The 27,537-nt window shown below is 39.5% G+C and overlaps 1 protein-coding gene across 4 annotated transcripts in view; it reads right to left on the minus strand.

Annotated features, from left to right (window-relative positions):
• Positions 1 to 26,900, minus strand: part of CD109 (CD109 molecule) — a 137,068-nt gene extending 110,168 nt beyond the window's left edge. For 2 of the 4 annotated variants that reach the window (XR_013383207.1, XM_077903369.1), the window contains exons 1-4: positions 26,886 to 26,900; positions 26,446 to 26,649; positions 25,128 to 25,300; positions 4,491 to 4,519 (exon numbers count right to left, since the gene is read on the minus strand). Coding sequence is in view for 2 of the 4 variants with exons in the window: in XM_077903369.1 (XP_077759495.1) it covers positions 4,491 to 4,519; positions 25,128 to 25,300; positions 26,446 to 26,519 (276 nt within the window). In the remaining 2 variants the exon portion in view is untranslated. Of the gene's footprint in view, positions 1 to 4,490; positions 4,520 to 25,127; positions 25,301 to 26,445; positions 26,680 to 26,885 lie in introns of those variants that run through there. The other 2 variants (XM_077903368.1, XM_077903370.1) reach the window with 2 other exon arrangements.
• Between the last annotated feature and the right edge of the window lie 637 nt (positions 26,901 to 27,537).

Genomic DNA, 27,537 nt, shown 5'->3' on the forward strand with positions numbered 1-27,537 from the left:
CAGGTTGTTCTAAGTCCTTGGGATACAACATGAACCAGAGATGTGTACCCTAGTAGGGCTGGGAGTCTAACCTTGGAACCTGCATTCTTATATTCTATTTTCTCAAATGATACTTCAGCTCTCAGATTCTTTTAAATAGATATTCTAATACTAAAAGCAGGAAGCTATATATATATATGCCAGCATATCATACTGTTACATATGGCAAAGATTCATAAACACTTCATGTTTAAAACATGATATTTGATAGGACTGTTTTTCACGATTTGGATATAGTTTGATCATTTTTAGGCTCCAGAACAGATAGTAGATTGAAGATTTATGTCAAATTAATGATGCATAAGCCCCAAACTAAAGAGGCCCATTAATCACAAGAATGCCAAGAGTTAAAGAAGCAGAAGTAACACAAATATGTCCAAAAACATTCTTTCTGGGATGCCTGGGTGGCTCAGCAGTTAAGTGTCTGCCTTCAGCTCAGGTCATGATCCCGGAGACCCAGGATCTAGTCCCATATCAGGCTCCCTACATGGAGACTGCTTCTCTCTGCCTATGTCTCTGCCTTTCTCTCTCTGTGTCTCTCATGAATAAATAAATAAAAATCTTTAAAAAAAAAAAAAAAACATTCTTTCTGTGCCCTACTCCATCCTCCTTCTGGGAGCTGGCACTACCTCAAAAGGAAATAGTACTATCTTTCTGCTCCTTTCAGCTACCCCAAGTAATTTGCTTTCTCAACTGCCCCATTAGAAACCTTGCCCCCATTCCCCACATAAGTAAGATTTGGATAATTCAGGATCCTCAAAGCCTCAGTATTAATCCCAAGGCTGGAAAGTCAGAGATTACAAATGAAAACTTGGTATATCAGTAGACCAGGGGTGACTCTACAAATCATGGGACATCACTATAAGCCTTGGGGTGTCACCACAGACTTTGCATGGCACTCCAGATCCTGAGCTGTGGTAGAGATCTTAGCCTTCCATTGTTAACAGCAGAGGGGCATTATGAGGAAACCAAAAAAAATAGCATGGATTTTAAGTAATCTCTATGAAACTTTCTCTCTATAACAGACCTAGAATGCATTGTAACCTGCTCCCCACAGTGGAGAGGATGCCAGAAAGTAAAAGCTCCTGAATCTCTGCTTATCAATTGCTTTCTGCCTTCTTGGGATCACAATTACCGAAAGAGTTTCCAGAATTGGTAATAAATCCCTCATCAGAGATTTCCATATCTCTTATACAAGAACCAATTATTTACCCACAGAGATTTGGGATTCCTATATTTGGGTCAAGAACAAGGGGCTGAAGAAGATACAATTCCCACAGATGGACATGTCTGGCAGCAGGACAAGAGTCTGGAAGTATACAAAATCAAGGGGATTTTATGAGCAAAGTATCAATCAGCATCTGACTTGGGCATGCAAGATCCTCATTGTGCTAAGTGTACTCTGTGTGTACATAAATGCAAATTTTCTGAGTAAATGATTGCTCTTTGTCCAGGGTATCTAAGGAAGGTACACTCACAAAGGTCCTCCCGGGGGCAGTGTATCTGGCTGGTTCAGTCAATGGAGTATGGGACTCTTGATCTTAGGTTGTGAGTTCAAGCCTCACATTGCGCATAGAGTTTACTTAAAAATAAAATAAGATAAATATTTTTAAAAGGTCCTTGGTGGGCAAGAAACTAATCTGGGTTGACTAAAACCATTTTGCCTTCTTTAAAAGATCATATGTCAAAGAAACTGAGATAAAACAATATTATTTGTCCTACTCCATTAATAATGCTAGTTACTAAAAGTAGTGGAGATTTCAAATAACTCAAAATAAAGTTGAGGAATTTAAGATGACAGTTTCTATTAAAAATATTTTTAATTATTAATTTAAAAAATTATTAATTATACATAAACTTTAAAACATTTCTAAATTTAAAAACCACTCCTTCATTTTAAGTTGGATTTATTTACAAAGAGAATAGAAGAAATTTATCCTAATACATTTTGTGCAAAAAATCATATTTATATTAAACATCAATTTTTTTATTTACTTCTTATTAAAAGCTGATTGTAGCATATCAAAAGTAGAAACAATGGGCTCATCAGATTTTAAAAACACATTTGTTTTAATGCTGTCAGAATATTTATATTTTACAGCAAAAATTCATGAGAACCTTAAAAGACAATTTAAAATATTACATTTACAAATATCAGAATGCAAGTGCACATTCTGAAAGCTAGGTCTGTTTTAACTGAAAACTCGTAACAATACAGAACTTTCTATTTTTGCCAAGCATTATCACATTTTCCCAGACACCTTATGATTAAATCTTTAAATTTTCATTTTACTAGGAAAGGGATACAGTCTTAAATATAATCTCTAGTTAAGCTTTCAATAGACAATTGCTATATATTCATACAATAGAAATGGCATTAATATTAAAGACATACAGGATGTTGGAATTCATACTTCACATAGCTGAGACCTAACAGAATCAGGGCAGCCAAGTTCCAGTTAATGATAGTTTGGACAAGTACAATTTATAATAAAACCGACATTACTGGAACAAGCCCAAGTGCCTGGTACCACCTAATGCTTCCTCTGCTCAGCCTTCCTACACTTACAGCCCATGCACCTTCAGGCTTCTCTGATGAAACCAGACAGTTGTACTTTAAACTGTGGTTCCTGGACTTAAATCCCACCCCCTTCTGCTGTAGGACAATTGTGTTATGCAGGAGTTATTTTAATCTTCTCATTGGAATATTATTTCAACAGCATATGGCCAGCATCTAACGTTTTAGGGTACATGAACGCAATGCAATGTTTTATTATCACTGAGATGGGTTCCCCACCACCACCATTTCCACCTGCTTTGCCTCTTTTTCCCTACTTTCTATTTAACAATGGAAAAGCAGTTATATTTCTTAGTAAGGAAAATGCAAACATAATAGGTAAGAAAACAATAGCTATACTTATAAGTAATTTTTACGAGTACTGTTTGGGAGCTACTGTATTCTCTAGGAACCACCTGGCCCCGGAAAAACGAATGTGGTTTTTGAATGTGCTTGATGAGTAACCTTCAAAAAGTAATTGAGGAAATAGAGGAACTTGGCCCATCAGGTGATGCTGATCCTACATTAAGTATGTAAAGTGTCAGGGCTAAAGTTGTTCAAAAGAAACCACAGGCCCAAGATGGACTAGTTTGCTCCCAGAAGAGCAAACAGGGACTTAAGTGCAGTTTCAACCTTCCCAAGAGTAAGTAGAATTTTAGGTCAATTAATCTGGAACTTTCTGACAAGCACCAATGAGGTAATCTGTCACAAGGGTCTTCTCTAGCCCCATCCCCCAAAAGGAAGATGAGGTAATCTGCAGGATAAAACCCCATGTCCTTCCCCTAAGGGAAGGTGACCTTGCCTGGAACAATCTTTTCTTTTCTTTTGCTAGTCACTTCCTTGCCCCCACCTTCCTTCTGAAAAAAACCTTCCATACTGTACAACTCAGGAGCTCCCCTCTACTTGCTAAATGGGATCCTGCCCAATTGCTTAATAAAGCTAATTACATCTTCAAATTTACTAGACTGAATTTTGTGTTTTGACAAAGTCATCAGTTATCTCTTCTCACAAAAGTATACCAAATTGTGTCTCTTGTTAGGATGCCCTGGTCTACTTTCTCTATTGTACGTTCAGAGTGTGAAGCTCCAAAACAAAACATGGTAATAAAAGTACAAACTTTCAAATCAAAGTTATGATAAGTAGGATCAGTTCACAAACAGCATGCAATCATTAGGTTTTATGACTTTCTCAACAAAATAATAACCCTTTTCCACTTCTATAGCAAATTTTACAGCACTTTTCACATCTTATTTCACCTCCAGAGAATCCCCTATGAAACAGAGGCAGTTTCTTTATCCCCTTTTCCAGGGCTGGAATAAGGGTGAGGTGGGCGAGGCCCTTGCCTCAAGTGCAAAAATTAAGGAGGAGACAAAAAAAATTCAGTAATCAAGATAAATAAATTGTTAATATTCAAAAGATTTTTAAAATAGCAAGTATAATGCAAAAAATTAAATTATGAACAAAAAAAAAATGTTTAAACAAAGATAGGATCAGTATCACCAATGCCTCGGCCTTCAATATGGCTCAGTGTGCTACTACAACTTTCCAGGACAGAGAAACTGACCAACAGAGTGTCAATTACACACTCAAAACTGTAAGGTTCTTTCAGTAAGGCAAACTGTAAGGTTTCTTCTGTAAGGCAGAAGCAGATTTCTGTGGCAACAGTCCAGGCCAGTTCCCTGTTTTATAAGAGGAAAACCTTTGCCATGAGTTTGAAAAGGCTAATAACCAAATCTCTTTGAAGTAACACTATTCTTAATCTAAAGGTAGAACTGAACTCAAGTCAAACTCACAAGGGATGTAAATTGATATAAAGACCAACAAAATATTAGTTTGTTTCCCTAATCGATGCAATGTATACGTCTGAAACCAAAATTTTTAAATGGATACTTACTGATGGAAGAATAAGTGTCTTGAAAGAGCCTAAAAGCAAAACGGAAGAAAATAGAGTCATAATTTGAATAGGATGATAAAATACACAACTCCGAAGACTCTCCTAATACTCTTTCAGATAAAGAAATCATAAGCTTATAGAATCACAAACTTATTTGGTCAAAACAAAACAATTTTATCAAAGCCCAGAACGCATGAGAGATTACTACACATCCTTGTGCCAAAGAATTAAGGAAACCTGACCCATACTTAAAAAGGTATCAGTAGGTGAACCCCACCCACACCTCAAAAATTAGTTTAAGTTCTGCTTCTCTTTTCCTTTATCATTTTTGTTGTCATTGTTGCTGCTGTTCTTGTTGCTGCTTTAGGGTTATACACATTTGAGAGACACTTCAATGGATGTTGAGAAAGAATCTGAGGTTTATTTCTTATGTTCTCAGACCCTCATGATTAAGAAAGAAAAGGAAGGGATTAGTCACGTCAGGGGTGAGCTGGGACTCATAAGTGACTCACTGGTATTAGAGTGATGCAGACTTCTTTTCATGTACAGTTTCTAAACATAGGACTACTAATTTAACTCATGCCAATTTCTCATCAGATCTAATTACTTCAAGGGAAAAAATGTTTCAAGTTAAAAATAAAAGAGTACTTATCCAAAGTTCCCATTTAAGTGATATGAATACAGAGTGGTGATGGACCCTCACAGTTTCTTCATTTAAGAAATACTTGTGAGCGGTGCCTGGGTGGTTCAGTTGGTTAAGCGTCTGCCTTCTGCTCAAGTCATGATCTCAGGGTCCTGGGATTGAGCCCTGCATTGGGCTCCCACTCAGTGGGGAGTCTGCTTCTCCTTCTCCCTCTGTATTCTCTCTCTCTCTCTCTCTCAAATAAATAAATAAATAAACCTCTTTTTTAAAAAAGAAATATTGTGAATATTTATTTAAGAAATATTTACCCCAATGAACAAGACAGACATAGACCCTATCCTCCTGGAAGCCACATGTGTCTATCCTATGGGAACAGAGAGACACTGGAGCACAGCACAGTACAGAGCAGGAGGTTGAGCAAATGGCTTCTGGAATTAGACTACACCAGTTCTATACTTAATCAACCATGTACTAGCCCCATCCTTGAAAAAGTTGCCTGATTATCCAGGCTCAATTTTTTCATCCATAAAAAGAGCATATTCATAATTGTATCAATCTCATAAGGTGGTTGTAAAGCATAAGTATGTTGATACTTAAAAAGTGTATAGAACAGTGTCTGGCATAGAGGAAATGATAAATGATAAATAGAAGTTATTCGAGAGCCAGAAAACATGGAAGAGATATCTGCTGGAGATGTCAGCAGGATCTTCCAATTTTTATAATGGAGCATTTAGTCAATCAGAACACATCACCAATGTCAAGTTTATAGATTATAGAGTCATATAATGCACTTTCTCAACCAAAATATTAAGTATTAGAAAACCTTGATTTCTTAGTTTTGTTCAATAAATAACAGAAATAAAAGCTAGTACATTTATACCCTGATAAATGGCCTAAAACAATCCCCAATCTGCACACACCCACCTGAAGACCACTGCCCCAATGGGCCTCAGTGAAATACAAATATGTTTTCTGCAACAGATAAGCAATTCATCAATATCACCTAGCACAGATCGGTTTATCCAATAACTGTCACCATAGGAAGCAAAGAATAGGACTCTTAAATAACAGGACATTGGACAAAAAGTGTCTTGAAAAAGTGAAGAAAGAGGAACAACTGAACAGATACAGCTAAACACAGAAGGACTGCAATAAAGATAGATAAGGTGGAGCTCACCTCACAGGGATCAGGGGAAGTTACCTAGAAAAAAATGATGCCAGAAGTCGAGGATTGTAGGATAAAGAAAAATTAGCCAGATGAGAAAGGAAGGGAAGAGTTTCCAGGCAGAGCAGCAGCAAATGCCAAAGAGTGGAGCTCAGCATGTGTCCACAGAAGCAAAGAGCTGGCAGAGAGAGGACTGTAGAGATGAGGCTGCACCAGACCATGAAAGGCCTTTTACACAGAGTGAGTCCTAGCCAGGACAATCACAGGTTATGCTGCTATCCCAGAATCCTGATTTAACATTTGTCCTGAATCTTTTTGATTCAGTAAACTATTGACATGAGATGGGTTTAATCTGTACAAGATTTAACTTTGAAATATTGTAATCATGCTTTGGTAATATCTCAACCTATGGGAAGGAACTTCTTGTTAAGTTCTTATTTTTAGTGGGATAGGCATATTCTATACTGAACTGGAGTAAAGTTAAGAAGCCCTATGATACTGCAGCAACTAAACTTGGTGAAACATTCAAAAGAACCATAAATAAAATGTACTTGACAAGTTTTATGTTGTAAAAATATTTGTTGAAGGGAGTCATAGTACTATCCAGGCAAAAAGACAAACCCCGTTATATTCTTGAACTGAAACATTTAAATAATTCAATATGGGGGAATAGCTGGAATTGAGAATATCCTCCTGGGATCCCTGGGTGGCGCAGCGGTTTGGCGCCTGCCTTTGGCCCAGGGTGCGATCCTGGAGACCCCGGATCGAATCCCACGTCGGGCTCCCAGTGGATGGAGCCTGCTTCTCCCTCTGCCTGTGTCTCTGCCTCTGTGTGTGTGTGTGTGTGTGTGTGTGTGTGTGTGACTATCATAAATAAATTATTAAAAAAAAATTTTTTTAAGTTTTTTTTTAAAAAAAAAAGAGAATATCCTCCTATCAGTAGAATTTGCTCTGATCTTAACATGTACCTCAGCATATGAGAAGAATGTTCTCAATTAAAAATATACCAACCGGGGATCCCTGGGTGGCTCAGCTGTTTAGCACTTGCCTTCAGCCCAGGGCATGATTCTAGAGTCCCAGGATGGAGTCCTGCATCAGGCTCCCTGCATGGAACCTGCTCCTCCCTCTGTGTCTCTGCCTCTCTCTCTCTTTCTCTCTCATGAATAAATAAATAAAATATTAAAAAAAAACAACTATGAACAAGTGGAATCTGAAATTAAAAACAATACCATTTACATTAGAATCCCCCCCAAAAAGAAATACTTAGGTATAAATCTAAAAAATGTGTATAAGATCTATATAAGGAAACTACAAAACGCTGATAAAATGAAATCAAGGAAGGATTAAATAAATGAAGAGATGTTCAATGTTCATGGATAGAAAGACTAAATATTGTCAAGACATCGATTCTTCCCAACTTGATCAATGCAATCCTAATCAAAATCCCAGAAAGTTATTTTATGAAAATCAAGAAGTTGATTCTCAAGTTTATAGGGAGAAGCAAAAGACCCAAAATAACCATCAATACTAAAGGAGAACAAAGTTGGAAGATTGGTGCTACCAATTCCAAGACTTACTGCAAAACTACAATAATCAAGGCAGTGTGGTATTGGCAAAAGAATAGACAAACTGATCAATGGAACAGAAGAGAGAGCCCAGAAATGGACCCCTACTAATATAGTTGAATGATCTTTGGCAAATGTGCAGAAGCAATGCAATGGAGCAAAGACTGTCTCTTCAACAAATAATGCTGGAACAATGGACATCCACATACAAACAAATGAATATAGACACAGACTTTACTCCTTTCAGAAAAATTAACTCAAAATGGATCATAGACTTATAAAAAGCATAACTACAAAATTCCTAGAACATAACATAGGAGAAAACATTGATGACCTTGGTCTTTTTAGATGTAACACCAAAGATTCAATCCATTAAAGAAATAATTCAGGGGCACCTGGGTGGTTCAGTGAGTGAAGCATCTGCCTTCAGGTCAGGTTGTGATCACGGGGTCCTAGGACTGAGCCCCATGTTAGGCTCCCTGCTCAGCAGGGGGGTCTGCTTCTCCATATCCCCCCAACTCGTGCTCACTCACTCTCTCTTGCTCTCTTTCACTCTCTCTCTCCCTCTCAAATAAATAAATAAGATCTTTTTTTAATAAATAACATCTTTTTTAAAAAGAATTCATAAAGTGGACTTCGTCAAAATTAAAAACTTCTGCTATGCAAAAGACAATGTGAAGAAACGCTGCAAACTGGGAAAAAATATCTGCAAAAGACATATATGATAAAGAACTATAATCAAAAACATACAAAGAACTCTTAAAACTCAACAATGAGAAAACAAATAACCAACTAAAAAATGGACCAAAGTCATTAACAGACAGCTCAGCAAGGAATATACACCAATGGCAAATAAGCACAATAAAAGATGCTCCACATCATAGGGAAATGCAGATTAAATCAATAAGATACCAGGATGCTGGTATCCATCACTGACAATATCAAATGCTGGCCAGGATGTGGAGCAATAGGAACTCTCACATAGTGCTGGTATGCAATGCAAAATGGTATGGCCACTTGAGAAGACAAGTTTGGCAACAAAACTTAACATATTCTTACCATACAAACCAACAATTACACTCCTTGGTATTTACTCAAAAGAACTGAAAAAGTATGACCACATAAAAATCTGCACACAGATATTTAAGGCAGCTTTATTCATAATTGCCAAAGCTTAAGAGCAGCCAAATTTCCTGCAATCAGTGAGTGGATAAATAAGCTGTGATACATCCAGACAATGGAATATTATACAACTCTAAAAAGAAATGAGCTATCAAGCCATGAAAAGACACGGAGGAACCCTAAATGCATATTGCTAAGTGAAAGAAGCCAGTCTGAAAAGGCGACATACTGCCTGGCTCCAAATAAACAACATTCTGGAAAAAAGCAAAACAATGGATACAAAAAAAAGATCAGGTTACTGCAAGGTGGTACAGAGATATGAATAGGCAGAGCACAGAGGGTCTTCAGGGCAGTGAAAATACTCTGTATAGTATTATAATGATGGGTATATCATTATACATTTGCCAAAACCCACAGAATATACAAGAGTGAACCCTAAGGTAAATAATGGACGTTGGATGATTATGATGTGTCAGTGTAGGTTCATTCTTGCTAAAATAATAATAATAATAATAATAATAATAATAATAATAATAATGTGGGATTCCCGGGTGGCTCAGTGGTTGAGCGTCTGCCTTCGGCTCAGGGTGTGATCCCAGGATCTGGGATCAAGTCTCATATCGGGCTCCCTGTGGGGAGCCTGCTTCTCCCTCTGCCTGTGTCTCTGTCTCTGTGTGTGTGTCTCTCATGAATAAATAAATAAAATCTTAAAAAAAAAAAAGTACCATTCTAGTTAGTGATGTTGATAATGGGGGAGGAGGCTACGCTTGTGTGGGGACACAGATAATATGGGAAATCTGCAAAAAAAAAGAAAAAGCCTTTATGTTCAAATCATCTGATCATTCTATTATATATATTTGTATAAATTATATAAATACAAAAATAATATAATATATGCATACAACAATATACATAATGAAATGGTCAGATGACTTGAACATTCAAATAAATTGTAGGTTATGGATTACAACTACTGAATAAAGTAAGAGTCCACGAACTCATGTTGCTCAATAATCAAATAGATGACTAAGTGAAGGAGAAGAAAAAGTTCTTCTTTACCATAGAATTCCAACCAGTAAATGTAGAAGGAATCATGGAATTAGAAAATTTCACAATTATCATGGATATAACTGTCTCAAGCAATAATCATCAATCTTATGAGTACAAGCTGGGTGAGTGAGACTCATGAGAAATAATGAACTAGTGTTTTTAACTGCTAAGTTTCAGAGTGGTTCAGTCACAGAAATGGATGACTAGAACACTCTTGAAATAAAAAGATTAACTAGCAAACTTCTAAAGGAGCATAGTGCAACACAATAGCCTCTAGCCACAGTGGGTATTAAAATGAGCTACTGAAAAAAATAAATAAATAAAAAATAAAATAAAATAAAATAAAATAAAATAAAATAAAATAAAATAAAATAAAATAAAATAAAATAAAATAAAATGAGCTACTGAAATGTGCTACAAATGCAAAATACACCCATATTTCTAAGACTCAAAAAAGCAAAAAGAATATAAACTATCTCAGCAATAATTTTAGAGTAAGTACATGTTGAACTGATAATATTTACGAATTATTGGGTTAAATAAAGTATATTATTAAAATTAATTTTATCTAAAATTTTTTAAAAGGGGGGGGCAGCCCGGGTGGCTTAGCGGTTTAGCGCCGCCTTCAATCCAGGGCCTGATCCTGGAGATCCAGGATCGAGTCCCATGTCGGGCTCCCTACATGGAGCCTGCTTCTCCCTCTGCCTGTGTCTCTGCATCTCTCTCTCTCTCTGTGTCTCTCATGAATAAATAAATAAAAATTAGAAAATAAAATATAATTAAATTAATTTTATCTGGATTTTCTTTACCATTTTTTCTAAGATTTTATTTTTAAGTAATCTCTACCCACAACATGAAGCTTAAACCCAAAACCCCAAGATCAAGAGTCACATGCTCCACTGACTGAGCCAGCTAGGTACCCCTATTTTTCACCTTTTTTTCCCCAAAGATTTCATTTATTTATTCCAGAGAGAGAATGTAGGGAATAGAGGGTGGGGCAAGCCGACTCCATGCTAAGCATGGAGTCCGTCTTTGTCATAGTGGGTCTGAGATCATGACCTGAGCCAAAACCAAGAGTTGGATGTTTAACCAATTGAGCCACCCAGGTACCCTTATTTTTTACTTTTTTATTTGGTTAATAGAAAATTATATTACATACGTGATAGCATCATACTTCTATTGGACAATGTTAGTCTAGAGGATGGAAGACTCACATTTCTGATTAGAAGCAATAAAACCACCAACAGTTCTGACCACATACAATTTTTTAATTTGGTGAATAAAATAATAATAGATACTATTTATGATGCTATAAAAGCCTTACATATATTAACTGATCTAATCTGCATCATAATCCTATTAAGTATTATTTTCCTTATTTTATAAATGAGAACCCTGAGTTACAAGAGACATTAAGTGACTAGCCCAAGGTCACACAGGAAAGAAGTAACAGAGCCAAGATTCTAACCCAGGCAGCCTGGCTCTTGGGTCTGAGCTGTAAACCACCACTCCGTACTGCCTCTAGGTACAAGAACAGCAGCTGTACCTTTGTTCTTTTACTCTACATACCCTTGATTATTGTGAAAGTTCCCCAGGCTAGAGAGCTTCTTTGTGCATGTTATCACTACCACTCATGAAGATTCAAAATCTCAATTATCTCAGGTCTCCTCTCCTCAGCTCTATGCTAGTGATCAGAGAACCTAGGGATTCTTCTTCATCCATGTTTCTTCCAATCTTTACAGTTATCCTATAAGCACTGCAATAGCAGAACTAATTATTTTAAAAAATCATGTTATACAAAAACTTCTGAAGGGATATAAAACCTAGAAAATTTCCCGACTCTTATATCACTTCTTCACACAGTTTCGATACATTTGAAGTTAATTTCAAGATCTGAAAAATCCCTCTTCAAAGGAAAGTTAAACAATAACCACATCTGTCTATAGCAGGATCCCAGGAACGCCAACTCTGAGATGGTGATTAAAGTGCCAAGAGTGTTGTTATGGAGTGCTCCTGTGATCAGCACACAGAGAAGGGAAAAGAAAGGAGACAGGACTAGGGAGGGGGGGGTGGAGCTGCAAGACAGGTTCCAGAGGTGTCCACAAGGGACACTCGGAAGCAGGGGAATGGAGCTGGACCTTCACCCAAGGAGAGGTGCCCCTCAGGCAAGGCAATTCTCTTTAGCAGATGCAATCCCCAAAGGGAGCTGGCTGTGAGGGCAGTCTGCCACAGCCCTCCCAGGTACTTGAGGAAATCAGTCCTTCTCCAAAGGGCTCTACCTGGTGGTACAGCACAGCATCCACCACGCTACCTTACAGTGGGATAAAGTGAACAAAACTAAAGTGCAGAATGCTGAGCCCAAAAAACAAGTACCCTTGATTATGAAGAGGTATTTATTTTTCATTACTTTAAGATAAATCATCAGGGTTGACTATTTTCTCAGCCCAGTGACTTGGAGGAAACAATGTGCTTCCTTTCCATCATGGCCTGACACAGTCTACCTCCCATCACTGGCAAATTTACAAAGACTAAGTGTATTTGTTGAGGCAGGGGGTGGGGAGGGGTGGTATTTATTTTTATCTCAGAGACACTAAACGAGGAGAAAGTAAAAAACAGCTGTGAATCTATAATCCAAATAAATCCAGTAGGCTGATTAATCGGAGGGCAAGCATTTCAGCTGAAATTCAAGACCAGCTATCCAGATTTGAAGTTCAGGAAATCCCATTTCATAGAACTTTTTTTTTAATGTAGCTCTTTTGGGTCAAACCTTTGAGGGGTTTTCTCATTAAAGAAAAACTGGAAGAGAAAGTTGACTGCATGCCTGGCTCTCACTACTCTGACACATGACAGTTGTGTGTTCATAGGCCCAAGAAAAAGAGCCAGACACAGAACTGCACCTAAAAGCAGGAGCACAGGGGCACCGAAAAGCAGGAGCACCCACCCCTAATTCTTGCTAGGTTCAGAGAGTGGCTCAAAGGATGTGTACGGAGATCCAATTTAAAGCCCACTCACTAGTCTCATGTGTCCTTATTAAAAGGTCAACTTTAAGCACTTGACATTTTTTTCAATTTGTTTTCTCTCTAAATTTACAAATGCAGCTTGGAATGTCCCAGGCACTTACTAAGCCTTCTGTGAACATCCTAACATTCTAGCAATAATTTACACAATCAAAACATACAACTGGGAGCAGAGTGGTGGGAATGTAGATGAGGAATAGTAATCTTTCTGTGCTGTTGCTAGGTTGAAGATTAAATAGACAGCATTTGCAAATTTTTGAAACCATTTCAGCTCCCTCGGAGCAAGGTTCCACTCAGACACAGGAAAGAGTGAGAGCACCTCTTGAAACACTGCCCGGCATGCCTTTAAATTACGGACTAAAGATCTGCTCTGTTATGCAAGGTCCTTCTCAACATTATTGTAGATAAGTCTGTAAAATTCAGGTCATTTTTGTGTATAACCACAGAAAGTCAATCTTAGAACCCTTTCAGATGCTTTCTCCTTCCCAATATTGCAGAAGCCACTCAAAAGGAACCTTGTTTTAAGGCTTCACACTTGGCATAAGCCTGACAGCTGGCCGTTTGATTTACAAATAGAGTCAAGCTATTTTTAAGTTGTGTAATAAGCATACACAAAAACTAACCTTCCTTTAACTTTTTAAACACACTCTATAATACCATATGCTGCCTCTTCTGACATCTGTGTTCACCAAATAGCTCTGTGGAGAACTGCTGAAGGGAAGGAGTGTATATAATTGGAAATCCAACAGATCCAGAAATATTCTCTATGGAAGAAGAAAGCTTTTCCATTATATGCATATACATATATATATATGCTACATGTGCGTATATAAATATATATGCAAATACATAAACACATATATATATATATTTATATGCCTCACTTAGTATTTATTGCTTAATTATTCTTGGTAGCTCTCTGATACTCAGCAACATAATCTTAAGTATATCACTTTCTTAGCTGAAAACTTTGACCTCCTTACCAAGTTATTAAATACTCTCTCATTCAGCATTTTCTCAGATCACAGATGGACAAAGTGAGAAAGGGAATTTCCCACTACCTATCTGTGGAGGACAAAACCTTAAAATATGCTTCTGCTTCACAGCTTAATGTCACTTTAAAGCTAAGTAACTCTCCAGTGAATCCAATCTATACAGAAACGACCAGCATTTCGAGTAAAACCAAGCAAAAAAAAATCTCCTTTGGTCCTTTCTGCAGGTCTTTAACTTTTTTTCTCTCCTGCCTCATTCTTATTTACAAACATCTCAATAAACACAAGTTTCATAGTGTTTTGTTCCCTTTAGACCACTGTGAATCACTAGGTCAAACAAAACCCACTAAAAGTAAAATAAATACAATGGTACAGTAGTATAAGCCAAATGTTAGGTTCGACACATGTGTAAAACCAAGAGTCAAACAAGGCTCTGGACTACTAAGTAAATGTACAGGGCATTTGCAATGGCAGGGTTTGCAATTTATAGCCCAAGGGCCAAATAAAGCCCACACCTACTTTCATATAGTTTGTGAACTAAAAATGGTTTTGCATTTTTATATAGCTGGAAAAAGAAAAAGAATAATATTTCATGACACATGAAAATTATATGAACTCCAAATTCAGGGTCCATAAAGTTCCATGAGCACACTCATTTACTCTGCACCATCTCTGTAGCTACTTTGCTGCTAAAAACACAAACAATAAAAACCATAAGGCAGCAAAACCTACCATGTTTACCACCTGGCCTTTTATAGAAAAAGTTTATTGCCCCCTATGGTATGGTGCTTTTTTAGGGAGATTTCCTCCTTTCTCAAGGGATAAGGAATAAGTTTGAAGGCCTGCTTGAGTTAGAATCAAACTGCCATCAATAGAGACCTGGCCTGATGGCACAGCTGGTGCTCACAAGGGTGACATCAATAATAACATATGATACGGGATCCCTGGGTGGCGCAGCGGTTTGGTGCCTGCCTTTGGCCCAGGGCGCGATCCTGGAGACCCGGGATCGAATCCCACATCGGGCTTCCGGTGCATGGAGCCTGCTTCTCCCTCTGCCTATGTCTCTGCCTCTCTCTCTTTCTCTCTCTGTGACTATCATAAATAAATAAATAAATAAATTTAAAAAAAAAAAAAAAGGAAAAATAATAACATATGATACTAGGAAGTGCTAGGTACGACAACACAGCTGACATTCTCCAGTGTTTACTATGTGCCAGACAATATGATAAACGTGCTAAAGCAGTGCAATAAAAAAAAGGATAAAATTAATTTTAATAACATATTTTATATAACCCAATATACTCAAAATATTATCATTGAATGTATAATCAATACTGAAAAATTATCAGTTTAAAAAAATTTCAGTTTTACTGCATTTTTTGGTATTAAGTATTCAAAAATCCAGTGTGTATTTTATACTTGTAGTCCATCTCAATTTGCACAAGTCACAGTTCAAGCACTCAAAACCCATAGGTAAGGGGATCCCTGGGTGGCTCAGCAGTTTAGAGCCTGCCTTTGGCCCAGGGCACGATCCTGGAGTCCCGGGATTGAGTCCCACGTCGTCGGGCTCCCGACATGAAGCCTGCTTCTCCCTCCTCCTGTGTCTCTGCCTCTCTCTTTCTCTCTCTCTCTATGTCTATCATAAATAAATAAATCTTTAAAAAAAAAAAAACACACAGGTAAGTCACGGCTACCATACTGCACAGTATGGCTCCTAAGCACTATCTCATTTAATATTCAAAACAATGCTCTAAGGTAGGCTCTATTATTATTGCCATTATACAAATGAAGAAATGGAGATTAGATGAAATAAAGTGACCAGCCCAAGGCCACTTAAGTAGTAAGAGGTAGTGTTAAGGTTTCGATTCCAATGTGGTTCAAGAACCCCCAGTTTACCCGCCATATCTCCCAAACTATACAAAACAGACCTTCCAAAATATTAGTCCAAACAAAATCTCATGTTCCCTCCCTATCCTTCCTCTGTAGCTTGGTGCACTCGCAAGGTTAATATTTGAACACAACACTCTTCTACCTTTTCTCTCTTATCATGTTGTGATTACCTCAAGCTCCCATGTAGCCCTGTAGAAGTCCATCCCTCTTCAACCCAACAGGCTCATTCGCAGCATTCATACCATACTCCCTATTCCCATGCCCATGGTAGACACAGTTAATCCATCTACTCTCTATTCCAGTGAACCCAGACTTGACCTTGACACCATCAACACAGCACTGCAAGCAGCCTCTACCATAAACCTAAGACAGCACATGAAATGAAACCTACTTTGCATCCCAGTGAGAAGCCAAATATTTACACCACCCAATGCTGTGCCATATACAATTTGATGCCTAATAAATATTTGGAATTCTCAAAATAGCAACGCCCTGTCTCAACTATATTTCTGAAAAGGTTTAACAAGATTTCAGCAAAATTTAAATTTATAATATTAAATCATTGCTGCCAGCTACATTTTCATAAATGTAATCTCCCAACATTGCCCTACCAAAAGGAACCTATCAAGTACTCTTAAGAGAATGTAACTCCCTGTTTATTTCTGAGTACTTTACCACTCTGGCCTTTAAATTAGTTCATGAGGGACCCCTGGGTGGCTCAGTGGTTGAGCATCTGCCTTGGCACAGGGCCTGATCCCAGAGTCCCAGGATCGAGTCCTGCATCGAGTTCCCTGCAGGGAGCCTGCTTCTCCCTCTGCCTGTGTCTCTGCCTCTCTCTGTGTGTCTCTCATGAATAAATAAATAAAATTTTTTCAAAATTAATTAATTAATTCATGAGTCATCTCTTCAAAACTAAACACCCAAGGACCTGCCTACTACTCCCCACCCAACTTCCTTCATCAAATTTTCTTTGGTCAATTTCACCCTCACCCTTGCAAGGTAAGAAAGTCAAGTCATGGAGTTTTCCTAAAAGAAATGAAGACTGGAAGAAACAGAGCAAGACCAGAATCCATTATAATTTCCTTCTCCTCAAGTTTTGTCATTGCACCTTTGGTATGATGATCATCTTAGCCCAGACCAAGAGTTAATAAGTTACAATTCCACTTCTTACTCACACTGACATTCCCATGGCAATAATAAAATAACTACCCAATCCCTACAGGTTCAAGTAAAGCATATTACCACCATAAATACCCCGTTCTCTTCTCTATTCTCCTGTGTTCCTTCTCTTGATACCAATACAAGTATCAGGCCTTGCATTCCAACATCCCACAATCCAGCAGGGACCCATTTGGACATGACCAGGGAGTATCTCCAATTTGTATTTCTCTCTCCAAAGGGCCACTACTTGTAACATATATCCCCACTCCCTATTGAAGAGATGACCAGGTACGTACAATTTAGAGGCAGATAAATAACTACTGCAAAGTTTTCCTAAAACCGTATTTCAATTTTATTCTTCATCTCAAGTTCATACCTCAAAATATTTATTTCGTTATCCGTTCTCTCGCTTTTCTTGCATCAAAACAAAAAGAACAAGTTGGGTTTCTTTTTTAAGGATTAATCCACTTACCTGTGCTCCTAATCCTGATCCCACCACTTCTTATCCATGAATTATCCACCCCTTCCTTTTACATCAACCCTTTTACCCCTCTACTGGGCATTTTAAGAGAACATATACCTCTCTCCTTTCAACTGTCAAAGTTCAGTAAAGAGTAGCCTCCACTCTTATAGTTTCTCACTACCCATTTATTACTTAAAACTTGGCTTTTGCTCCCAACATTCAGCTTAAAACCATTCACTTCTTGTAACTTCCTTCCCTCAGCTTCTGAAACATATCACCATCTTCAGTCTATCCCTGTCTCTGGCTGCACTTTGTCTATCCATTTCATTGACTGATTTTCCTTCTTGCGAGCTTCTGTCATCAGTCTTGCTCCTTAAGCTTTGTCTCTCTTGTCAATCTCATGCATTTCCACCAAGACTTCAAATATTGTCTGCCTCTATGAAAACAATTCCTTAAACTCTCTCCCTGCTACAATTTCAAACTATCTGCTGCACATTTCCACCCGGATGTCTTCCTAAACTTACACCTAAAGCAGGATGTAGCATCTTTTCAGAAAACATACACACAAACCTCTATCTCCCCATAGCTGCCACTCCCAGCTGTCAGCTCTTTCCTCTGGCACACCCTCTCCTCCTCTAGAATGTGAAATAACTGTTCCCACTAAATGCCAAATATATCAGCAGGAGTGGAACATGTATGAATGGACATTTGTATAGTTCTGGATGTAAAAGGTAACAGTACCAAGCACAGGGTCACACACAAGAAGTACTATTTACAAACCACATGAATTTTTTATACAAACAAGAAATAAAAACTCTCCAGCCTTCTGCACTGTAAATATTACAGGTTATCCTTCTGGAGCCTCTGAACCTTTTCTAATCCTTCCTTCCTCTTATTCCACACACACCCCCATTCATCCACATCCATATACAGCAAATAATCAGTAAATAATAAAATAAGGTGGGGGGAGGAGATGTCATTGGGCAAACAACTAGTTTCAACATTATAAAGCCCTCTTAACAACATAAAGGATCAAACAGTAACCCTGCCCAAATTCTTACAGGATCTAATTTCTATTTCCACCACAACCCCTCAGTGAGTCACTGAGGAACAGTGACTCATTTCGTGTAAGAAGAGCAGCACATGTTTAACTTGGAGTTTAAAGAATCAGTATGTTCACTTTCAGCTTCACTCAATCACTGATTCATAATTAAATCCCAAAATATGTTTCTCCATCGCTTAAAATTAACATCCATTCTTAGGGTTGGGGGCTGCTTGAAAGCAAATACAGAAGTCTGGGAGGGGACTTCTCTCAGCTGCTATGAATCATCTGAGACTTGCAAAGGCATGCCTCTCACTCTCAGGCTTTCCAGTACTTGGTACGATCAATTCGTAAGATACTAAAGAGTAGTCGTTCTCATTTTAATGGGGCTACGAATCACTTGTGATTACTGCTCAAAATAAAATTTAGATTCCCAGACCTTACCGATGTCTTGAAGGGGTGACCATGAGTCTGCATTTTGTTTATGATTTTATTTTTAGGTAATCTCTACACCCAATGTGAGGCTCGAACCCATAACCTTGAGATCAAGAATCGAATGCTCCGCCAACTGGCAAGCTAGACGCCCTGAGTCTGTATTTTTAATAAGCACAACTCACACTGCGAGAAATCCAGCAACAGGATTTTGTGTTAGGAAGATCTATGAGGCCCCAAGCCCCACCCCCACCCCATGCAGAACCATTAGTCCAGAAAGAGCAACTCTACCTTGAGCTGAAACCAGAGACTTGCACAAATATGCAGGTAAGCATTTTAAAACTCCTTAGTTAGCCTTATTTTCTTCCATATCAGAAAAATCAACATTTTCAAATATATCCTGGGTCTTACACATACTTCTCCATATGTTAGGAAAGTTTCCTAGAGTATAATGGAAACAGCATCGGACTGCAAATTTGGGGACATGTGAGATTTTCAGCTCTGCTACCAATAAGCAATTTCACCTTGGGCGAGTCATCAAACACCAGGCCTCAGTCTCCTCAGCCATAAATTAGGTGACTGAATTGACTTATCTCTGAGGTCCCATCCAGATCCAAAATTCTATAAAGCTCCAAGTAAACTGGGTAGAGAGCTTGCATTGCACTGTGATTCTTCAGATCCAGATTAGATTTCATTAGATCCAGGACTAAATCACCACAAGCAAACATAACAATCATTTTAGAGGAAGCTAACTGATACAACATTACATCAATATCCCAAAGTAAGGGAAACAAAAAATATGTAATGCTCTTCCAGCCAGTCTAAACCTTCAAATTCAGAACCAATAGAACCAACCTCAAATGCAGGCTTTACTATTTACCTTGTTAACTCTGGAAAAATGTTTTTTTCTCCCTTAGCCTCAGTTTCTTCATCTCTAAAATGAAGATAACAGTGCCTTCCTCACAAGGTTACTGAAGTTAAGCATTGCGCATTAAGTCCCTGGCACTATAAGGAAACTCAATATGTAATATGTTAAATCCCTTCTCAGCGCCCCCTAGTGATGTGCCTTTCATAGAGTTCCCAGTTCAAGATCATGCCAACAGATGATTATTAATTGCCTCTGCCACGATTGTTGCTATTCTTTTCTAAAACAACAGCTGCCATTTTCTTGAATAATTCCTATGTGTTAAGTGCTTTAAACATGTTACCTCACTTAATCCGCAAAATAACCATGTAATTGCATAAGGCAAGAACCACTATGCTCCAGATAATAAAACTGAGGCCCGGTGAGATCATGACTGGCCACAGCCACACAACCACTAATGGAAGGACATTCAGGTAGCCTGGCTTCAGAGCCCAACCACACCATCATTACACTATGGTCCTTTATCCTCCGGCCCCACCTACCTATTTATATATATATCACACACAATAGCAAAGACATGTGAATGAAGAGTCCACACCCTTTAAAAATAATTCTCACGTAACTACAAGTTCAGACTGAGTTCTACCGGCAAAGCTGCCTGTGAAAACCTGCCCTGGGAGATCTGCCTACACACTACACTAATTAATCTACTCTCATAAAAACCATGGGACTGATTTTGATCTACAAGCCATGAAACGTATGTTCAGGAGTTTTGTTTCCACCAGAAAGCCATCCAAACTGAATTGGATGATTTTTTTTAGGTTTTTCAGATAATATCTCAAGTTTTATGAAATATTGATTTCCCACCCTTACTGGATCAAAATGGAAAATAAAATACTCCATTGTCAATGTGAGAAAGACAGAAAGACAATAAAGGACAAAGAAGAATTTTTAACTCAAAAAATAGGAAGTAAACACCCCCCCCCCCATTAACTCTCCAAGATTTTAGAGCAAAAAGAAAAAGCAATTATTAAAGGCTATGGATACACTCATAGAGTAGGTCTCATGTCAATGGGAAGATGGAAGCAGGCTTGGCACAATAAATAAACAAACAGTGCATCCCAACCAGCAAGCACTCACCACAAGATGCCCTGCAGAGCACCTGAAGTTTCAGCTGACATTTTCTGGTTAGGTTTTCTTCTTAAATCAGATTCATGTGAAACCAGCAACAATGAATTCATTAATGAGGGGGAAAGGTGCGTTCATTATTTTTTTTAAAGATTTTATTTATTTATTCATGATAGACTCACAGAGAGAGAGAGGCAGAGACACAGGCAGAGGAAGAAGCAGGCTCCACGCAGGGAGCCCAACGTGGGACTCGATCCCGGGTCTCCAAGATCATGCCCTGGGCTGAAGGCGGCGCTGAACCACTGGGCCACCGGGGCTGCCGACGTTCATTATTATTTTAGGCAAATCTCACTCAAGAGAAACACTGAAAGTTCACAAATGAACATTTCAAATTATAGAAAGAGGAAGGGAATGAAGCAGAAATAATAATTTCAAGGACATCAAACATAGTTCAATCATTCCATTTGCCTTCACAGAGGAGAAGACAGTTCTTGTTTATGACCCATGAAATCAAATATTCTTAAACTTTTTTTTCTTGATTTGGCATGGAACTCCAGGACAATATCACACTAGTGGAAAAAATAAAAAAACAAGAAGGGAAGAAATGAGAGGACAGACTCACTCTCCACCCAACATATAGTCTGAATTGATTTCAAATGCCAAAGGGACTCCCATCGTCTCCCCTCTGGTAGATCCTACCTGCTGAATTTCTACCATGTTTTGTCAATTATGATTTTATACAACAGAAGACTATGAACCTAGCTCTCTTCACTATAAAGAGGATGATGTGCTGGTGATGATGGGTAGTGGCAATGAGGGTAGTGGTGGTGGTGATGATAATGGCAGGGACACTTCAGTGTCTGAATTTCACCACCGAAGACGCATTTATATACTTTAGAGAATGCCACAAAGTTTAGCAAAAACACTTTTTCCTTAAGGGTTACTGTTCTAAAGGGCTACCCTAAAAAAACTCATAATTGATTCCAAATAAATGGAGGATTCATATATTTAAAAATGAAAAACTAATGTAATCAATGCTGCTGACCTCAAGGATGGAAATGTAAATAAAATCTTCCTTCTATCTGTCAAACAAATAAATGAACTCTTCCTTGAGGACAAGCCATACTTTTCTGCCTTTTTATTGTTTTTAATTTATTTATATTTTTCCATTTTTTAAATTTTAATTCCAATGCAGTTAACATACAGTGTTATACTAGTTTCAAGTGTACAATATAGTGATTTGACACTTCCAAATATTACTCAATGCTCATCAAGATAAGTGTACTCTTAATTCCCTTTACCAATTTCACCCATCCCTTTTTAAAAGTATATTCTGCAATTTGAATCCCTTAGCTATTACCATTTCTAACATAAATTAAGCTACCAATACATTCTGGTTATGGTGAAACACTGCTCTGCCCTGGAAATTTCTAAAAAGACCCAGAGTGTTAGAAACAGCCACTCAGACATAATACCCCTCTTTACCCAGCTCTGCAAGAAGATGAATCTTTATTAGAACCGACCTTTTCCTGAAGGCCCTCACAAAAAAGTAATGAAATAATCAGACCTAAAATGTATTTGTTTGTGTTTATGTGGCAACGAAGAAAAAAATGGATCCTAGGAGTATCTGCGGATTTAGAAGATCCATTCATTTGGAATGCTCATCTGTCTACATATTGCTGCAACTGGAGAAGTTAGATTAAAAAAAAAAAGTCTTGGTCCTTAAGTCCTAACATTACAGGAAGCATCTGCTTTGAGAACAATGACTCACAGCCTCTGATAACAGTAACATTCTCCTTTGAAAGAGAGAGAGCGCTCCCAGAAATGGTATTTTTCAATGAAACTGTATGTCAACAGTCAGAAAACAACCAGTAAAAGAAGTACATTTTCTCCCTCTCTTTATCAAAGATCCATTCTGCTCTCAGGATAGTGTTGCCTGGCCCAGTCTTGAGCACTTTAGCCTTCCCAGAGACATATGACCAACTCTCTTCCCAAAAGAAAAATCTAAGGAAAAGGTTTTAAAATGAGTTATAGCCCCCACCACCACCTGTACCATGTTGGTACTACTTGCAGAAAAAAGAAAGACTGATAAAGGAGATTGCAGAAAAGATAATGCAGTAGAAATTCTAAAATAAGAGTATACAAACATCTGTGCAAAGCCCAAATATTTATCAAAATCATCCATGTTATTCTAGACCTCTGCATTGCAGTAAAACTGCCACACTAGTAGAGCCAAAATGGTAATTCTTAGTGACTAAATAATGAATGCGGAACTACATTAAGTATTGTCTGCTCTTAGTATTTCAACATTTTCCTTAGCCATTATCATAAAACCAGGATTAATTCATTTTCAGAAATAATAGGCAATAATGAAAGCAGAAGTCTGCCCTCATATAAAAAGAAATAATGCATCCTGCATCTTCTTCAGTATTACTACTTATAAATGATATTAATGGCTGGTGTTGAATTCCTCATAGATGCTGGATACTAACTTTCACTTTATACCTACTCTGGGAAGTAAGTTTCATTTATCCCCATTCTATAGGTAAGGAAATCCAGGCTCAGAACCGTTAGGTAACCACACAAAATCATACTGTCTTATTGTCAAGAAGACAATCCCAGATCGTAAGTCCTAATCTACATTTCCTCCCCAGGGAAACAAGGCCTCCCACTTTTCTGACATAGCTCCTATGAGCCTGGGTGGCTCAGTGGTTTAGCGCCTGCCTTCGGCCCAGGGCATGATCCTGGGGTCCTGGAATCGAGTCCCACATCGGGTTCCCTGCATGGAGCCTGCTTCTCCCTCTGCCTGTGTCTCTGTCTCTGTCTCTCTCTGTCTCTCATGAATAAATAAAATATTAGAAAGAAGGAAAGAAAGAAAGAAGAAAGAAAAGAAAGAAAGAAAGAAAGAAAGAAAGAAAGAAAGAAAGAAAGAAAGAAAGACAGACAACGTGGTTTAGCCCCTGTACATATCACCTCTTCCTGACTTTTATCCCAAACTAGTCAGTCAATCTCCAGTGGAGAAAAAAAACACAGTTATAGATAAACTTTGATTTTATCTCCTTTCATGATGGTGTTAACTTCTCTGTTGATAGAGGACAAACATTTATAAAATGAACTACTGTGGAATCCCTTCCACCCTTCATTATGTGCCCTTAAATTAAGGTTTTAAGATAACTCTTAACGGTATGGGCATTTATGTCTCAATTTCTGCCCTCTGACTAAACATCTGAACATGCTCTTAGTTAATTGTGTTTATATTAGGTAGTAGGATTATGGGTGATCTTGGTTTATTTCCTTCAGTTACAAGATGTAAGCACCAAGTATGTATTACTCTTTCAACTAGAAAAAAATACAATAAATATTCATTTTAATAGGAAAAAAAAAGCTTAAGTATTTATGCCCAAAATTATTTTTCCCTTAGTATTAAAAAAGAAGACATTCATCGACCCAATTTAATCCTAAACCAGATTAGATTCCAAATTCAAGATGTGGGTTCTTTTACAAATGACTCCTACATTTACATCATTGTTTTCCCATATTTAAAAATTAAGAAATATTCCATAAGACTGAACTTCAACACTGTGCAGCTCTTTTCCTTTCCACGGGCCTATTTAGTAAAATCCTTAGCACTTTATAAATATAAAGAAACATGGTTACATACGCTTTATATGAACTATATATAAATATGGTTTTGCTTCAGACTGTTGACTTTGCCCATTTCTCCCTCTGAGCAGTCACTGGCATCTATTTCCCAGCCTCCTTTGCAGCTAAGCATGGGGCCATAAGAAGAGGAACAGAAGTGATCTGAGCCATTTCTAAGCCTATCCCATAAAAACCTCCCACAGAAGAAACTCTATGCTTCCCCTGCAGACTTGGAAGCCACATGTTGATGACCAGGGAGCCACAAAGTGGAAGGAATCTGGGTCTCTGCATCCCCGCTTGGGAGAGCATCCAGGAATAACCATTTTGGACTTTATGTGAGCAAATGTTAAAACTGTACTATGTAAAACACTGCAACTCTGGGGTTTCTCTGTTACCCTACCTAATGTGTGGTTTTGTTAACATACTCCAGAAGGGTAAGACTTCATGCTGTTTCTCTTACCTTTTTCAAAGACTCCTTCTGCTTCCAGGACAGAGACAGAGAGGTTGGCTGCCATCTTGACCAGCTCCGCCTTCACGGTGACCTGGGGGGGGCTGTGTTCCAGAAGCTCCACCCCAATAGTCACATTTCCTCCAGGCCTGACAATCCCTGGGGCTGTCACCAGAAATCTAGGCCTAAAGAGTCCCCGAGATGAGAAAAACACAGTTCCTTATCCTTACATCTCCATTCCTCACGTTTCATAGATAGTAAGATTCTCCATACTGTGCCAACTGCAGTTGTTCCAATTATCCCAATATTGCCCCGCTGCTCCATTTAGCAACTGCATTGAAATGCTATTGAAACAAGAATTCCCATAAATCAATCTTAATGCAGTAATTCCTGCACCACTAGTGGAGAGCATGTGTTATTATTTCCATTGTATAAACCACAAACAGCCCAGGATGAGCCTCGGTGTAAATGGCTTGCACCGAGGCATGCAGAGGTTACTGGCAAAGTACAAGCCCTTACACTTCTCCTTCACAGACCTCATCCCAGCGTGATTTATTTTTTGACTTGCACACACACACACACACACACACACACACATTTTGCGGGTTTTATTCAAACTTTCATCCATGGGCATCTGCCCCGGAAAACATCATCTAACAAATACCAGTGATTGAAGTCTATCACCGGAAATTAAACGGCCAGGGGTAAAACGTCCAGGTGTAGCAGAGCAAGAAAGTCAGCAAACACACCACTTTCTCTGCCCAAGCCAAGGGTAAAGGCTCAACCGCAAAAAAAAAATCCGATAGGAGTGGGCACTTTCCATTAATGTGGGTGTCTCATTAGTTCTCTTCCTAGTTAGTGTGTGCACCCCAACCACTCCCTGCACCTCGGCCACACCTTGCCAGTGCCCGCGTTGAGAGAGAGCTAGTCTGGAAGGAGAAACACACACACCTCACACGCCTTTGAGAAAAGAAGGCACGCTGCATGGGAGAAGAAAAAAAATGTGACGGGAAAGGCAGAGGTAACGTGCACTCAAACTGACCTATCTCTCTAGAAAAGTCGTTACTGCCAGAAAGACGCTAAACAGCTTCCACGGGTGGAGAAAGTAACTGTCCCATGGAGAACCGAGCTGCAGCGACCGACGCTCTGCCCTCCGGGCGGGTGCCCCGCGCCCCTCCGCGCCCCGCCGCCCGCCCCGCGCCCCTCCGCGCCCCGCCGCCCGCCCCGCGCCCGCTCCGCGCCCCGCCGCCCGCCCCGCGCCCCTCCGCGCCCCGCCGCCCGCGCCCGCCCCGCGCCCCGCGCCCCGCGCCCGCCCCGCCCGCGCTCCTACCGCGAGCCCGCGGCCAGCACTGCGGTCCACACGCACACGAGGTGGGCGGCGGTCAGGAGCCCCCGGCCGCGCATCTCGGCCGCGTCTGCCTGGGCCACCCTGGGCTCCCGGGGAAATTCGCGGGCGCGGCGGGGTGTGGCTTCCCACCTCCTCCCCGCTTCTCTTCCCCCGACTCCGGCGTTTAGCAATCCGAGACGGGCGCGCCTGCAAGCGGAGTGAGAAGTCTGAATTGAGACGGGACTTGGTGGCTCCACCCCTCCCGCCCGCATCACAATGGCGCTTCTCGCGGCTCCCGGCGAGCCTCGAAAATCCGGGGCGGTGGGGGGGTGAGAAGTGCGGTCCGCGCGACCTGGCCCCGGCACCCCCGCTCCCCGCGGAGAACACGGGGCGCCCCCTTCCCCAGCCCCCGGCCTCCCCGGGCTGTTTACACCAGCGCCCACCGACGATGCCCGGGGTGAAAACAGGCCCATCCTTGTGAGGAGAAATGCGGAGCGGCTTTGCGAAGTGGAAAAAAATCAATCATTGTCCCCCAGACCATGAGTCATAATTTTAGAGAAATGAAACACACAGACACACACACACACAGAGAGAGAGCCCAAACCGAGGTATTTTCTGGGTAGTTGGTTAATGTATATGAAAGGACAGGAGAAACACTATTTTTACTTAAAACACAAATTAAGGTATTTTGTTTGCCTCTCCGGGAAAATGTTATGGTTTGTCAATTTAAAAACAACAACAACAAAGAAAGGAAAGAATTCTGGCACATGCAGAAATTAGGTGTTGCTACTTGGAACTGTGAGAAACAATTATCCAGGGGGATGCTTTTTATATTTTTGACTGTCTCTAAACGGCGTTTGCTAAAGGCGTTAGTTATGATTAGAACCAAAAAGCCCTGAGCGACCTGTATGAACACACTCAGGGTTGGGGTAACTCTCCTGGCCCAGCAGGACAGTAGCCCCGGTGCAACAGTGACTGAGCCCCAGCTCCTCACCATCCTGGCTGGGCAACAACTCCTTCCCCAGTTCTTTAGCACTGGCACCATCTTCAGATGACTCAGGTTTCACCATGACTACACCATAAAAGCAGAGAACT

The sequence above is a fragment of the Canis aureus genome, chromosome 7 (genome assembly GCF_053574225.1).
Source record: "Canis aureus isolate CA01 chromosome 7, VMU_Caureus_v.1.0, whole genome shotgun sequence".
Lineage (NCBI taxonomy): Eukaryota > Metazoa > Chordata > Mammalia > Carnivora > Canidae > Canis > Canis aureus.